Source organism: Stomoxys calcitrans, chromosome 2, assembly GCF_963082655.1.
Source record: "Stomoxys calcitrans chromosome 2, idStoCalc2.1, whole genome shotgun sequence".
Lineage (NCBI taxonomy): Eukaryota > Metazoa > Arthropoda > Insecta > Diptera > Muscidae > Stomoxys > Stomoxys calcitrans.
Window position 1 is genome coordinate 162,666,403 of NC_081553.1, and position 16,719 is coordinate 162,683,121.

At 38.8% G+C, this 16,719-nt stretch overlaps 1 protein-coding gene across 1 annotated transcript in view; it reads left to right on the top strand.

Annotated features, from left to right (window-relative positions):
- LOC106093453 (rho GTPase-activating protein 17) overlaps positions 1–14,649 on the top strand; it is a 63,481-nt gene extending 48,832 nt beyond the window's left edge. Inside the window, exon 2 of the mRNA XM_013260505.2 lies at positions 12,280–14,649. Coding sequence (XP_013115959.2) covers positions 12,280–13,475 — 1,196 coding nt within the window. The 3' untranslated portion in view covers positions 13,476–14,649. The remainder of the gene's footprint in view (positions 1–12,279) is intronic.
- Positions 14,650–16,719: the final 2,070 nt, after the last annotated feature.

Genomic DNA, 16,719 nt, shown 5'->3' on the forward strand with positions numbered 1-16,719 from the left:
AAATAAAAATCATCAAAGAACACAACATGGATAATTTGAGCCTAATCGTTAAAAACAGAGCTCTCTCGCTGCTCAAAAATTAAAATTGGGATGTCGGTTTATATGGCAGACTAGCGGACAGGGCCCGCTCCGCTGCGCCTTCTTTCACTCTCTTATACTGGCACGGTCTGGAGAAAGTTCTATTTGGTGGTGCTAGTACGGCCTATCAGATATTTCGCCCCATGTGGATATCATATTGGTGCTCTACTCCCAAATTTCTTTCATTTGAGGCTTATATTGCTTTGGTCTGTAAATATTCCCGGTATGGGGGCGTTTTTGGAGTGAGTTGGACGCCCATGTATCAGATTCGTGCTCTAGTCTCAAATACCTTTCATTTGAATCCCATATTGCCATGACCGGTAAATACGTATGTCTGATTTGGCGGTTTTTTTTAGCCCTTTTTTTTAGCCCTACTCTAAATTTTGCGTAAATCGCCGCATCCATCTTCAAGATTTGGGCCCATTAAAGTTTGGATGTTAGATCTACTTCATTCTCTTGGTTTTGATGGTGGATTGGTGTAGGCAAACCCTTTGCCCCGAAAGTGGATATTAGATTCGTACCCTTCTCCAAAAAACCACATTTGAGCTACACATTGCTATAGTCGGTATATATATGTGCTTTAGGAGGAGTTTATGAGGTGAGGCGTCTATGAAACACTTGGCCATAAAACAGATATATGATTCGAATCCCAATTGCCATTGGTTTAGGGGAGTTTATGGGCCTCACTTGGCCCCCAAAATTGGATATCAAACTCGTTTTCTACTATCAAACACCTATTATTTATTGCCATAGTAGGCAAACATGGCCGGTTTGAAGGGATTTTATGCAGCGGACCCTGAAATAATATCAGCATCGTGCTAGAACACGTTTTGGTTTGAGCCCCATAATGTCAAGCATTTCAGGACCAGAAATGTGGTCCTGAAAGTGGGTATTCGTTTTCCTGTTTGGTGGTTGTTATGTGGTTGGTCTCGAATGTTGACTTCAGATTCGTAGTCTACTCCCAAAATACCTTTATTTTAGCCCCATATTCAGCAGACATGTTCGGTTAGGGGGTGTTTTGGGGGATGGGGCTACACTCAATGACTTGGTTCTGAAAATATCTATCAGATTCGTGTTCTACTCTAAAATACCTCTTAATTGAGCCCCATATTGCAATTGTTACCAAATACGTCGCATTTAGAACGTGTTATGAGGGTGAGGTGGCCCCATAGACAGTTTTTCTGAATATTGGTATCAGATTTGTGCTTTACTCCCAAAGACCTTTCTTAGAGACCCATATTGCTATGGCCGTAAATTTGTCCTGCTTGGGGGTTATTTTGGGAGAGATATCTTAAATACCTTTCATTTGGTCTTTACATATATATGTTAGGTATTGGAGGTGGGGCGGCCTCCTACGTATCCCATCCAAAATGTAGATACCAAAATTTTGTTTTTAGGTTACTATAAGACGGCACAATTTTGCGTAAATAGCACCACCAATCTCCGAGATCTGGCGTTTTTGAAAATTGGGGTTAGGGGAAGGGTCCGTTCCCCCTTCAGATATCAAAAAATTGAATACCCTATTTTCACCACGGGATCATTATGCACCATCTGTGAAAATTTCAAGAAAATCGGTTCAGCCGTTTTTGAGTCTTTACGGTACAGACAAACAAACAAACACAAATTCATTTTCATATATAAGAAGATATATAAAAAAAATATGTACGTTAGAGTGAATTCGCTTGGACCAACCCACCAAGTGATTATCAGAATCGAAATGTACAACGAATTCTGAATTCGGCAAGAATCCAAGTGTATACAGCGTAGCTGACACGAAGTGTTTCTGGTAAAACTATGAAACAATAACCTGATATTTGTTTAGTTGACAGCATATTAAATGTTTATAAGCCACCAAATGCATTTGCTTCTGAGTATATTTGAAAAGAAAGTAATTCGTGATTCGGAGATTAAGCGTAATAGTGTGATTGCCTTACAAGTTCTAAAAGTTGGACTCGAAAGAGCAATAGAGTTGCTGCGCTCGAACGAATGTGGTGGATTTCCCAACATCATGCTCTCTGACGAGAAAAATTATCCAATTCTTCAATTCGTTAACTTCCAATCAAGTATTCGTAACCTATCGCACGTACGAGAATTTGTGCCACCCGTAGAAAGTATGCAGCTCAAGTGACTGTACCTCCGGTAACTGCGACTGCCGATGGCCACTCTCCAATCGTACTCAACTGTTAAGAAGTCCAATTCGCCATATGACAATCCAAAGGGCGGATCTATTCGGTCCATTTTAGAGAGCAAGAAAATTACTAAGAAAAATATGCCGGTAGTGATGCGCAGGAGAATGTCATTGTACGGAAATGGGCCAATATACCAGCAGATTACATTCGTGTAGCTTGCACTAATTTTTTGAGAACAGTCAAGGCAAATGATTGTCATGCAAAAGTGAATGGACTCTGTAACTTAGACTAATTTTCCACATTTTTGTCATTTGAATCACTAAAAAAATATTGTCACACAAAAAATGTGGCTATTTGAAAAAAAATGTGTTCACAGCTACCCTGTAATTTCAGACTGCCACTATAACCATAGTATGAATCTAAATCTGATTCCACATCCTTTGAGGGATATTTCTTTGTGTGTACATTTCCGAAATACACCTTAAGTGTACTGGTGTATAACCAGACTTAATAAATAAAAGTTGGAAACGAAAACAGCGCAGCAGTCAGCAAGAAATGACATTATTATCACCTTAATACAGAACTTGCCTTAAATACGCAAACACATCGCAAGACTAGTAAAAACGGGCCGAAAAGACAGACACACATTGGTATTTGCTTGAATAGAGGTGTTGAAATTGCCGGCACAACTGCTTGCATGTCTTGTAAGGGTACCGTAGTACAAGGGCCTCGTAGAAAGTAGATAGAAAACAATGAAAACGCTATTCATCTCACATGCGTTTTAGACCGTTGCTAATGCAATAATTGTGAAAAGAGAAGCTAGAAACACATGACAACGATGACAATCCAAACTACATCCATATGACAGTGTGTGTCATGCTCTTGGTACTCATGCGAAAAAAAAGGTTAAACCATATGTGAATACACGTAAGCTTCAATGATGCAGCTGGTCACATTTCCAACTCCGCAGGTTAATTGGTGTAAGTCATTGGTTACCGAGTCCATTTATTATATATTTTTATACACCACTACAACACTGATGTGGTACAGGTAGGGTGATCAATAAACCCGATTTTTTCTAAAACTGGTTTTTGAACTATTCGAAAAATGAGATTTAAAAAAAAAACGTTTTAACCTGCTTTTCCTATAAAAGTAAACCTTTTTAAAACTTTATAAATTATCCTTAGATGAAGCCAAAAGCGGCCTGCATATCATTTTTTCAATTTCTGAATCAATATTGATTTTGCTGAACAAACATTTTTTATGAAATTTTCTGAGAATTTTCAGATCCTTAAGAAAAAATCTCAAAAGACAAATATTTTTTAAAGCCTTTTTCAAAGAAAATTCGATAAATTTTTTTTAAGACAAAATATAAATGAAATGTTTTCAAAAACAAATTTTAATAAAAAATTAAATGAAAATATAAGAATTCGATAAAAATTTCTTTATAGACAAAATGTTGATAGAATTTTCTCTAAAAACAGGATTTCTAAAAATATAAAAATTCGATACAAATTTCTTTATAGACAAAATGTTGACAGAATTTAAAATAGAATTTGGAAAAATTTTTTTAAGACTTTTCGTCTGAAGGTCAAAGGTCAAGAAAATATTTTCAAAAGACAAAAGTTCAATGAAATATTGGGTTGCCCAAAAAGTAATTGCGGATTTTTTAAAAGAAAGTAAATGCATTTTTAATAAAACTTAGAATGAACTTTAATCAAATATACTTTTTTACACTTTTTTTCTATAGCGAGCTAAAAGTAACAGCTGATAACTGACAGAAGAAAGAATGCAATTACAGAGTCACAAGCTGTGAAAAAATCTGTCAACGCCGACTATATAAAAAATCCGCAATTACTTTTTGGGCAACCCAATAAAAGTGATAATTATCAGATTATCATGACTTGTAATGAACCATTTGTAAGAAACCGGTTAATTTTGGCAAGAAACATATTTATCAACAACCCGAAAATGTCAACTTTCAAGAAAACAAGTAGTATATTGAGCTCAAAAAACCAAACAACCGGTTCTCAGAAAACGATTTGATCACCCTAGGTACAGGGTTTTATAACTTTGTGCATCCTTTTACAATGGCAAGATTAAGAAGAAGAGCTAGACTTTTTTTACTATACCTTATCGGGTTATAATTGATTCTTCTTTCGATTTGTCTAAAGTTGGATGGAGTACTCTAAAAGAGATCCATTTGAGAATTTTACGTCCTAGCAAATAGGTCTTTAGGTCCTAACCCACTTTTTCCAAATCAAAAATTTCTCAAAATCCTTCTATAACTGATCCTTCTGGTCGCTGATTGGAAAGGAGCCATCTACGGTAACATATAGCCATTAGTATGAGAGCTAAAATTTGTATTGCCTACCAGAGCATAATTTAGAGACCGATTAGATCTTCTAAAATCCTTCCCAATGTGCTCGGAGATTTAGCTTCACACTTCTAATGAGGATTTTTTTGATATAGCTGCCATATAAACCGATCTTGGGTCGTGATTTCTTGAGCTTCTAGCGGCTGAAATTTTGCACGTGATGTTTTGATATCACATCCGGCAACTGTGCCAGGTATGGTCTAAATCAGTTCATAACCTTATGTAACTGCCATATAAACCGACTTTGGGTCTTGTCTTCTAGAGCTTCTAGCTAATTAATATCCGATTTGGCTGAAATTTAGCATGAAGTGTTCTGGTATTTGTGCCAAGTGTAGTTTATATCAATTATAACCTAATATAGCCGCCATATAAACCGATCTCCCGAATAGATTTCTTGAGCCTCTAGATGGTGCAATTCTTATCCGATTTTGTTAAGTATGGTCTTAATCAGTCTATATCCTGATAAAGGCGCCATATAAACCGATCTTCCGATTATACTTTTTGGGCTTCTACATGGCGAAATTCCTCTCCAATATGGTTGAAATTTTGCATATGTCGTTTTGGTATGACTTCCAACAACTGTTCTAAGTATGGTCTACATTGGTATTTAACCTGATATAGCTGCCATATACACCGATCTCGCAGTTTGACTTTTTGAGCCTCTGGAGGTCGCAATTATTACAATTATTTGTCTGAAATTTTAGAGGTGGTGTTTTTCTGTGACTGGTGTTTTTCTATGCGAAAAATTCATTGTAAGAACTTGACAAATACGATCCATGGTGGAGGGTATAAACAATTCGACCCGGCCGAACTTAGCACGCTTTTACTTGTTATCTCTAAAAAAAAAATCTACTTTAATAAACTGATATATCAAGAAAATAAATGTTGATCAATGTTTGTAAAAAGTCTTTCTGCTCAAGTGACATGCTCAATTTCATTTTCGATCTTTATTAACTGCAATATATATAGTGCATGACACGCGGTTTAAGCCCCCAACTTATGCCGATGTCCCTCTTGCCGCTCTTGCGCTTTCCAAAATGTTTGATTTGAAGTTAAATTTCCTGTTCTGCAAAACACCCAGGTATTTTGCCTTTTCTAGACATGGAACGTTCTGTCCTGTCAATGAGATAGGTGTCACTGTGGGTAAATTGTATCTCCTGCTGAAAAGAACTATTCCGTCTTAGACGGACATTTGCCTAGACCACTTTCGATAGCCAACTTCACCGTCGTACGTAGGGCTTCCTGAAGTATATCTCTTAGCAACGCCATCTGCATGCGCGACCACTTTATACCTTTTTCTTTCAGGATATAGTCCAAAGAAGAGGAGACAGTACACCTACTTGAGGTGTCTCTCAGCTAACCCATCTTTTCAGAACAACCGATCCCAAGCGTGCCGTAATGCATCTTTTAGTAAATTTTCTTACGATTGTAGTTATGCCTAGAAACTCCAGCTTCTATATAAATGCCTTTGGTTTTACATTATTGAAAGCAACCAAAATGTCAAGTAATGCTACCTTTGTGTATTTCTTGACTTCGATATAACCATCCATGTAGCCAACTGGGCCGTGAAGGCATCTTCAGGGATCTTAGCCCTAAAATAAGTTTCTATCAACCTCTCTAGAGTCTTCTGCATTAAGGAAGACCGACTAATTGGACAAAAATCTTAAGACTTGTTGTGGTAAGTTCTTCCTGCTTTTGGAATGAAAATGGCCTTTGTGTCCCTCCATCCCACAGGTATATTCGTCTACAGGTCATAAATAAAAATAGAGAATGGCGTCTCCGAATCATTCAGTACCAAACGAGCTACAACCAACTAGTCAAGTTGTCTTTTTACCTTTACCTCTTTTTCTTTAGAAGAATTAAGAAAAAAATCTGTCTTGTAAGAATCGAGGAAGTTGATACAGCCAGGAAGTCATGAGAATAAACACCATAGAGACCATAGAGCGAAGATAGATATCTCGAAATTCAGTTTCAAAGTAAAGTAGAAACACACTAGACGGAAACGCTAAGGCTTTTTTCTACGTTTAATTAAAAAAAATTTTCTTATCTTATGTATAAAAATCAATTTGTGTTTGAAGATTTGTTTGTTTGTTTGTTTGTATATTTGTGTGTTCCTTATAGACTCAGAAACGGCTGAACCGATTTTCTTGAAATTTTCACAGATGGTGCATAATGACCCCGTAGTACCCTACATTTTTTGATATCTGGACCCTCCCCCTAATTTTCAGAAACGCCAGATCTCGGAGATCGGTTGTGCGATTTAAGCGAAATTTTGTGTGTTCTCATATAGTACCCTAAAAATACAAATTTGGTATCCAAATTTTTGATGGGGTACCTAAGGGGACTGCCCCACTATAAAATCTACGAAACATATATTTAGACTAATCACGACAATATGGGACTCAAATGAAAGGTATTTAGGATGAGAAAACGTATCTTATATCCAATCGTCGGATCAAGTGCTAGGGGGACCACCCCAAGCCCCAAAAACATCCCTAAATCGGACATATTTACCGATCATGGCAATATGGGACTCAAATGAAAGGTATTTGAATGTAGAATACGAATCTGATATCCAAATGTGGGACCACGTTTCTTAGGGGTGGTCCCCTACCCCAAAACACCTCCCAAACAGGACTTATTTACTGACTATGGCAATATGGGGCTTAAATAAAAGGTATTTGAATTTAGAATACGAATCTGATATCCAAATATGGGACCAAGTGTTTGGGGGCCACCTCTCACCAAAAACATCCCCCAAAGGGGACAAATTTACGACCATAGCAATATGGGGCTCAAATGAAAGGTACTTGGGAGTAAAGTATGAATTTGATATCAATATTCGGGAAAAGTGTCTATGGGGCCACCCCACCCCACAACTCCACCCAAATAGTAAGTATTTCCTGACTATTGCAATATGAGGCTCAAATAAGATGGTTTTTAAAGTGAAACACGAATCCGATATATAATTTCAAGGCCAACTCACTGAGTGGCCGCCCATCCCCCAAAACACCCCCAAACCAGACATATTTGCTGACTTTTGCAATAAGGAGTTTTAATGAGATTAGAAAACGAATTTGATATCCAATTTTGAGGGCAATGCCAATATGGGGTTCAAATAAATGATATATAGATATATGAGAATAGAGTACGTTGCTGATATATTTTCCGGGCTTAGTGTTTGGTGGACCACCCCAATCGCCAAAACACCCCTAAATCGGGCATATTTACCCAACATGTCAATGTACAGCTTAAACGAAAGGTATTGGGAGGTAGAGCAAGAATTGATACCCATTTTCGCAAGAATTGATACCCAAAATACCCCACAAACAGCAATTTTTTAGTGACCATCGCAATATGGGGCTCAAATAAAGGTTTTTGGGAGTAGAATACGAATTTGATATCCAAATGTAGGACCATGTATTTAGGGCATCGCCCCTTTCCCAAAACACCCCCCAAGGAAAAAAATGTTTCGTTCATGCCAATATTTGGCTCAAATAAAAGGTATTTGAGATTAGAAAACGAATTTAATAACCTATTTTTGGGCCATGTGTTTGGGGGATACCTTATCCTGTAAACTCCTCTTAAGCTAATGGCAACATGGGGTTTAAATAAATGGTATTTGAGAAAAAATCACGATGCTGATATTTTTTCAGGGCCAAGTATCTGGGGGACCGCCTCTCCCCCTAAAATACCACTAAATCAGACATCATGAGAATATCGGGCTCAAATGAAATATTTTAAGAATGGAGTACACCTTACATCCAAACTTAAATCGTAGGCCAATAAAGATCATATGGGATTCAGATAAAGGCACTTATATTGTTAAACCGTTAATCAAGCGATATACTATTTTCGTTGCATGGTATTTCACTAAAAGATCTTTAATTGTCGAAAATAAATATTCCAAGGAAACTTTTGTTCCATATAAAGAAGGCGCAGCGGAGCGGGCCCGGGTCAGCTAGTATGCCATATAAACCGATCTCCCCATTAGACTTCTTAAGGGCGCAATTCTTATCTGATAAGGCTGAAATTTTTCACGTGTCGTTTTAATATGACTTCTAAGAACTGTGCTGAGTATTGTATAAATCAGTTCATAATCTGATATAGCTGCCATACAAACCGATCTCCCGATTTGACTTGTCATGTCGATATGATATGACTGTGCCAAGTATGGTCTAAATCAGTCCATGATCTGAAAAAGCCGCCATATAATCCGAGCCTCTGGAGGACGCAATTATTACTAAATTTGCCTGAAATTCGAGGCGATATTTTTCTATGACTTCTAACAGCCATTATACGGTCCATATCGGTCAATGACTTGAAATAGCTCGTATATATATTGAAAAAGTCATTAAAATATATAAGAAAAGTATATAAGACTCGGCCCGGCCGAAATTGTTTCTCTTTCGATTTTGGTAATGTGAACTAATTTAAGCATATTAACTAATTTCAATAGCACTATCGTCTCCAATCAACTTTTTAATTTTCTTTAGAAAGCACTAAAAAATTTGAGAACATTTTGCTTAAAGTTTACCCTGAACGCTGACTGATTTTTAATAGCTAGCGAAGGCCTTCAATCGGTTTTAACATTTCATCGCTTGGTTCCAATTTTCAATGCTACATAAGTAGTTTCGAAATTGTAAAAACAAATAAATCATTGAAATTTGATTTCCATAATACAACTTTATTGTTAACTTTACTTTTATTCGACATCGTGTGGCGAATTTGCCATAGATAGTCCAAAGAGTTAATTCGAAATTGCAAGCTATTTGTGCAAAAATGTATGTGTGCCATAGTTTAAAAGGCGAAATTAGCTCCGCACAAACGTCTGACAAAATGCATCCAATTCATATGTGGACTATAGGTGTTCATATTCAATTTAATATCTTTTCGAACTTCAGCCGATATTTTTCGGCTTGTCAAGTGTGCATAGATTTACGACAGCAACCAGCACCTCAACAAAACCATCGTCGCCACAAACTGTATAATGGGTACGAGTAAATATTTCATTGTTAATCGAAATGTGATAGAAATACTCAAGGTCATTTTTAAGTGTTTATCGTTTAGCTTGGGGTTGAATGAATTCCAGAGTGTGTGACTACAATTAGATTGGCGGACATAAATAATGGACAAATAAAGTATTGTCAACGGAAAACTAGGCTCATGAATACAGTTGCTTAAAATTGTTTGTAAAAATACCCCGAATGATGGAAGTCGTAGTCGTATACGCCATGATGAAAGCCAATATCATGTTCTCACTACTACTTATAACCCTCCATATAGATCGATGAAGCTCTCAACTAGTTCCATTCTCAAGGTATAAAAATATTTCATGTAACAATCGCTTAAAATTTAAGGCTATAAACTATAAACATTTCGGCTCAAATGTAATATAACTCTGTATTAGTCTTGGCAGGACCTCAAAGCATGACGTCGGGGCTTGCTTTACTTACTTTAATTGGCTATGACAGAACATTTGTTCCACTAGCCGAACGTAAAATAGCGTTCCAAGCGGCTCAATCTTCTGCGCTCATTCTAAAATCTCTGAACCAAGTTTCGCGGTGTCTCCCACCACTTGATCTTTCCATCGGGCCTTTGATCTTCCCGGTTTGCGTGTAACACCGTGTTTGCCTTTAAAAGTCTTTTTTGCTCGAGCTTCTTCATCCATTCTGACAACATGACCTAGCCAACGCAGCCATTGTGTTTTGATGCGTGAACTATATTCTCCATTAACGCAAACTGGTCCACATATTTTACAAAAAATCTTTCTCTCAAATACTCCAATGCCTCAGAACCATATAACAACACGGGTAGTATCAGTGTCTCGTATGATGTAATCTTCGTCTGTCAAGAGGTGGCCTTGTTTCTAGACTGCTTACTTAGTCCAAAGTAGCATCTGTTTGCCAGTATTGTTCTTCGCTTAATCTCAAAACTGGTGTCATTCGTTTCTATTACGGCGGTGCCAAGGTAGATAAAGTTATTGACTATCTCAAAGTTGAGGTTCCCAACTTTCTCCATTTTCTTTATCTGCTTGGTTGTACAAGGCGTTTTAGGAGTTGAAACCATCCATTTCATTTTTTCTTCATTTACTGCCAGATCCAGTGAAAATCAGTTTGCGAAAGTGGGTCTGGCATGACGTCGGTATACTCTATACTATAAGTTGCGCCTGGCCGGGATTCTCCAGAAACGCAAGACCTAATTCAAAGTCCACCTTTTATTTGGATTTCGATAGAAAGATTGGCAGCCGAACATAAAATCGGATAAATAACATGTCCTTCGTGCATTCAAGGCTAACATTGGTAGAACAGTCTAAATGGGTCATACCCAAAGTTGGACCTAAATCACCCATACTTGGAACGGATTTGAAATGAAAACCAATTAATATAAATACGATTACCCGAAATAAAATAAAACAGGACCAAAAACATAACTGTACGAAATTTCAGTCCGACGTCATTATTCCTGTATGTCGAATCGGAATCGCGTGCCGCTTAGCGACACCACTTGGTACAGATGTTTTAGCATGGCAAGGTACCTCACAAATGCAGCATTAGTAAGGCCATAACCACCTCTGAAATTTTTTCTGGTGTTCATGACGGGATTTAAACACAGGCGTTCGGTGTCATAGGCCGACATGCTAACCTCTGCGACACGGTGGCCTCGAAAACATACAACAAAACACTCCATGCAGAATTTCAGTTGAATTGGACAAAAATTTAATCAAGAAGTCAAACCCGTGGACCACTTTATAGGGTAGCTACATTCAAATCTGAACCGATATAGCCCACTTGCAATTCCCTTTGGCATATATCACGGCACCGCTTCGAACTTTTAGCACCTATCTGTATGGTGATTAGCCGAGCTGCAAACTACCGGGCGCGTTCAAAGTTGCGGATGCTCCATACGCAGTAACTGCACATCCAGTGGCTGCCAATCAGCGGTTTCGGGTGGAAAGTCTCAGTGAAAAGCTAAGGGGGCATCGGCTTATGCTAAATTCTGAATATCTACCATGCTCGATATACAAAGGCGAGTTAGTGGCGCCCGGAACCAGCTTGCTCACATATAGAAGCTTGACGAGGATCGCTGCCTCCACATGATATTATGTGGCTACAACAACAACCACCTGCTCCTATAAGAAGTATATATGCAAAATTTTAGGCGTACTATTCTTTCGACCGCTATCGCAATTTCGACAGACGGACGGACAGTCAAAACTAGATCGAATTAGAGGAATATATACCCCATCGGGTTGCAGATCAATATTTCGAGCTTCTAAACGGAATGAATTGGTAAGAATACCCCCACCATAATGGTGGTGGGTATAGTAATTGCACGTTTATTCTAAAATCAGTTTTTCATATTAAATGTTTCATTTGTACCAGACGATGTGAAAATACACATGGGAATACAACTTAATAGTAGCTATTAACTTGTAAAGATAACTTAATACTGATTTTAAGTAGCTTGGGTCATTTGGATCCTTGCGTAGATTTGGATCACTGCTTATGACAAGATCGTCGAGGGTATTGCGGAAAAATATTTCCTAATTTCACCATTTGTTAAATTTAGAGCTTTGAAACAACATTTAAGTTTTTCAAAAAAAAAAACCGTTTGAAACAATATTATTTCCAACATTTAAGTTTTCAAAAAATACCTTTATTTATTTTGAAAAACATTTTTTTCTACTTTCAGTTTATGGCAGCAGTGCTGATTTGAATGTCGGAATTGATGATGGCGATGCCTCATTGTACAATGGCGATGCAAATCACAAAGTTTGGAGTGGTTCACAAGATCAATTGGACAGCATTGTCATGGAGAGCCCATACGATGTTTACCCCGGCAACACCTCCACGTTGGGACGACCAGCACGAATGAGACAAATGAGCCATCCAATCGATGTTCCTCCACCGCCAATGAAAGAGGAGAATAGCAAAAAGAAAAAGGATAAGAAATCCTCAAAATCATCGAGTAGCCAAAGTCTGTCCGGCACGCTGATTCGACCAAGACCCATCCACCCAGCTGTAATGCAGAGGCAGGGCATGCCTATGCATGGACCAGGTGGAAATATGATTTATGGTCCAATGCCAGGACCGCCACCACATGCAATGGGTAGAAACTACCATACAATTAGTCATCGAGGTTTTCCTCCGGGACCACCTCCACATCACCCAGGCATGCCACCTCAGATGATGCACCATCCGCCGCCGCATATGGGACTACCGATGCAAGTTCCCGTAATGGTACCCCAACAGTACGCCACACTGCAACCATCCACGAGTACAAAAAAGAAGAAAAAGGATAAAAAGAACACGGGCATACCAGTGGGCATGCCCATAGTGCCACCCATGTATGCCTATCACCATGCTCAAGCAATGGCGGGACCTGCTCCTCCACCCCCACCACAGAGTGTACTGGCCCAGTCTCTCATAGGCGAGCCTCGGCCATTGTCAGTGTCAAGTCGAAAATTGGCAGCTTCAATGGGTAATGGGCTTGATGACTCTGGTAATTCGGGTGCTGAGTCGCCAGGTGGCACTGGAATTTATCGACGTAAAGGTCATCTGAACGAGCGTGCCTTCAGTTATTCCATACGCCAGGAACATCGCAGCCGTAGTCACGGTTCCCTAGCTAGTCTTCAGTTCAATCCCCCTGATATGAAAAAAGAACGAGAAATCGCTCAAATGGTTGCAGGCTTGGACTTAAATGATGGTCCACACGAAGACCCACGTAACATGGGTCCATCCACTCTGCAGCGCAAACAGAACGCAATGATGAACGGTAATGGGGCCATTTATGGCAACGGCGGTGGAGCTGCCATTTATGGCAATGGGGGAAGCGCGGCCATATACGGCAATGGTCCATCTAGCAGTTTCGGAAAACCCCGGAGATAAGACCTACAGCTACAAAAGCCTGTACTCTTTCGTAAATGGTATATCCATCAAAGGGGGAATGAGCAAAGAAAGGAAGGCGTTTAACCACAACAAAGCAGTCATAATGTTACACAAACCGGAAGTTGTACGTAAACAGCAGCTCTTACCAAGACTTTCGGTTCGAAGGAAGCTTCCGGCGCCATTCAAAGAAGCCACCAGCAGCTCCATGCATCACTTTCTCCCTTACATATAAGAAAGCTTATTTTATTATTTCCAACTCTTATTGTTATCTAGGTTTATCATAAAAGTAGTCGTCGTCATATGTAGCTCTTGTTAGAAGATCACATTTTATTTTACCAACATTAACACAAAAACAAACACTACTGTTATATATATAATGTAAAATTTTTGTTTAATTAAAATCACAACGAAGAAGTCGAACAAAACAGTTAAAACCCAAAAATAGTGAAAACGAGGCAAAGCGATGCTGGTCAATAGAATTGCCTAGGTCCATTCCCCAGGACATCTAGCACCCACATGGTGTTTCCTGCCTATCATATGATAACAATTCTTCATATGCCTTAACCCTTTTCGATATAAACACCCACACTACTCGCTCCCATCGTTGGAGACTAAAAATTCAATCAAAATTCAGAAATCGTATGTGCCTTATTAGGTTTATTTTTAAGCGGTCGGATCGATTTCTCGATAATGCCTTCGAGAAAGTAAGAATCATTGCAGTGTGTCCGTTGTTTCATCGGCGCGACGGATAGAGGCGATTCAATTGCACAACATTGAGTCGTTCTTGTATCTGTGCTTGTATAGAATGTATTTACGAGGAGTATCTAAATCTAGTTCTACTAAGAAGTAGCGGTAGTAGTAGTAGTTGGTCGTTATAGCGGTAGTTGTATGTCACGCAGAATAGCCTGCACCTGTAACGGTGACGAAGGATCACTAAACGCTGAATACTGATTTTTATCCATATTAGATACAATTATTTTTTTAGCTTTAATTAATTTGTACGTATTGCTTTATGTATGTACGGTATGCACAATCAAACATCAATCAATCCATCGATCAACCAATGTAAAATTAATGTTGATTGTATTATTTATATAAATATGTATTTGCCTAATAATAAAAAAAAAGAAAAAACATATAATTTTTACCATCTACATTTTAAAACAGACTATGTAAAAATAAAACTATTTTAATTTGTATGTATACCAATCAAGATAAAAGCATTTTCAATTCGATAGTTCAGTATGTCCATCCTAGAATGTGGCGGGGGTGTGGGATTCCGTTTGGAAAACACAGAAAAAGTAAAACTGATGGTTCGATTAAGATATTAATATAAACAAGTAAGAGCGTGCTAAGTTCGGCCGGGCTGAATCTTTTATACCCTCCACCATAGATCGCATTTGTCGAGATCTTTTCCCGATATCTCTTTTTAGACAAACAAAGGATTAAAGAAAAAAATTGCTGTGATATTGGAGCTATACAAATGAATTTTGGAGACCATAGTATAAGTCATTTCATCCAATTCGAGTAAGAATTGAGCTCTATAAGGGCTTAAGAAGTAAAATAGAGAGATCGGTTTATATGGGGGCTGTATCAGGCTGTATACCGATTCGGACCATGTTTAACACGTATGTTGAAAGTCATGCCAGAAGCCAATGTCAGCCAAATTGTATAACAATTGCCCCCTCTGGAGTCTCAAGAAGTCAAGATGCCAGATCGGTTTATATGGCATCTTTATCAGGTTATGGACCGATTTAAACCATACTTAGCACAGTTGTAGGAAGTCATAATGAAACACTTAATGCAAAATTTCAGCCAAATCAGATGGGAATTGCTCCTTCTAGACGCTCTTGAGTCAAGGCGCCAGATGGTTTAAATGACAGTTATATCAGGTTATGGACCGATTTTAACCATACTTTATTGGAAATCATAACAAAACACCTCTTGCAAAATTTCAGCAAAATCGGATAAAAATTGCGCTGTGGCTCAAGAAGCCAAGATCGGTTTATATGGCAGCTATATCAAAACATGGACCGATATGGTCCATTTACAATCCCAAACGACCTACACCAATGCGAGGGATTTGCGCAAAATTTCAAACGGCCAGCTTTACTCCTTCGAAAGTTTGCGTGTTTTCGATAGACAGACGGATGGATGGACATGGCTCGATCGACTTAAAATGTCATGGCGATCGAGAATATAAATTGGACAAAAATTGCGGCTTGTAAGGGCTCAAGGAGTCAAATCAAGAGATCGGGTTATATGGGAGCTGAAACAGATTATAGACCGTTTTAAACGGTACCTGGCACAGTTATTGAAAGTCTTAATAGAACATATATCTGGTTATAGACTGATTTGGACCGTATTTAGCACAGTTGTTGGAAGTCGTAACAGAACACCGCATTCAAAATTTCATCCAAATCAGACAAAGATTGGACTCAAGAAGTCAAACCCGGAGATCGGTTTATGTGGGAGCTTTATAAGGTATAGACCGATGTGGACCCTACATGGCACAGTTGTTGAAAGTCATAACAAAACCCTTCATCAGTTTCAGTTTCAGCCAAATCGCACAAAAATTGCGGCTTGTTAGGGCTCAAGAAATCAAATCGGGGGATCGGCTTATATGGGAGCTATATCAGGTTATAAACCGATTCGAACCGTACTTGGCACAGTTGTTGGAAGTCATAACGCAACACTATGCGCAAAATTTCAGCCAAATCGGAAGAAAATTGCGGCTTTCAGCGGCTCAAGAAATCAAATCGGGAGATCGGTTTATATGGGAGCTATATCTTAATCTTATTTAAACCTTTGGTGAAGCGGACGTTTTGGTATTTCTCTCCGCAAGAATTTTCCTGTAACTCGTAATCGGTCATTAGTTTTGGAAGAAAAATTTATGTCACTCAAGGATACCTACGATCCATTAGGTGGTTGAATATCTGCATGTGTATCCAGTGGAGCGGCAGATCTAGAGCCCGGAAGTAGGCTTTGAATGGATTCCAAAGACCCAACAGCTGCGGTGGTGGTATCAGGCCGTATCATGTCATCTGATACTGAAACCTCAGCAGGTGGAGCGGCTGCTCCAGGCTCCACTAGCCGACAGACGACTGGTCAGCAGAGGCTTTTCACGAAGTCACCTGGGTTGAGTCTTAAGTACAAGGCCGAACATATCCTTTCTTTGCCCCCTTTCTTTTCCCCGGCAAACCAACACGCTCTTTAAGAGGTTGGAATAATAGAAGACACATCG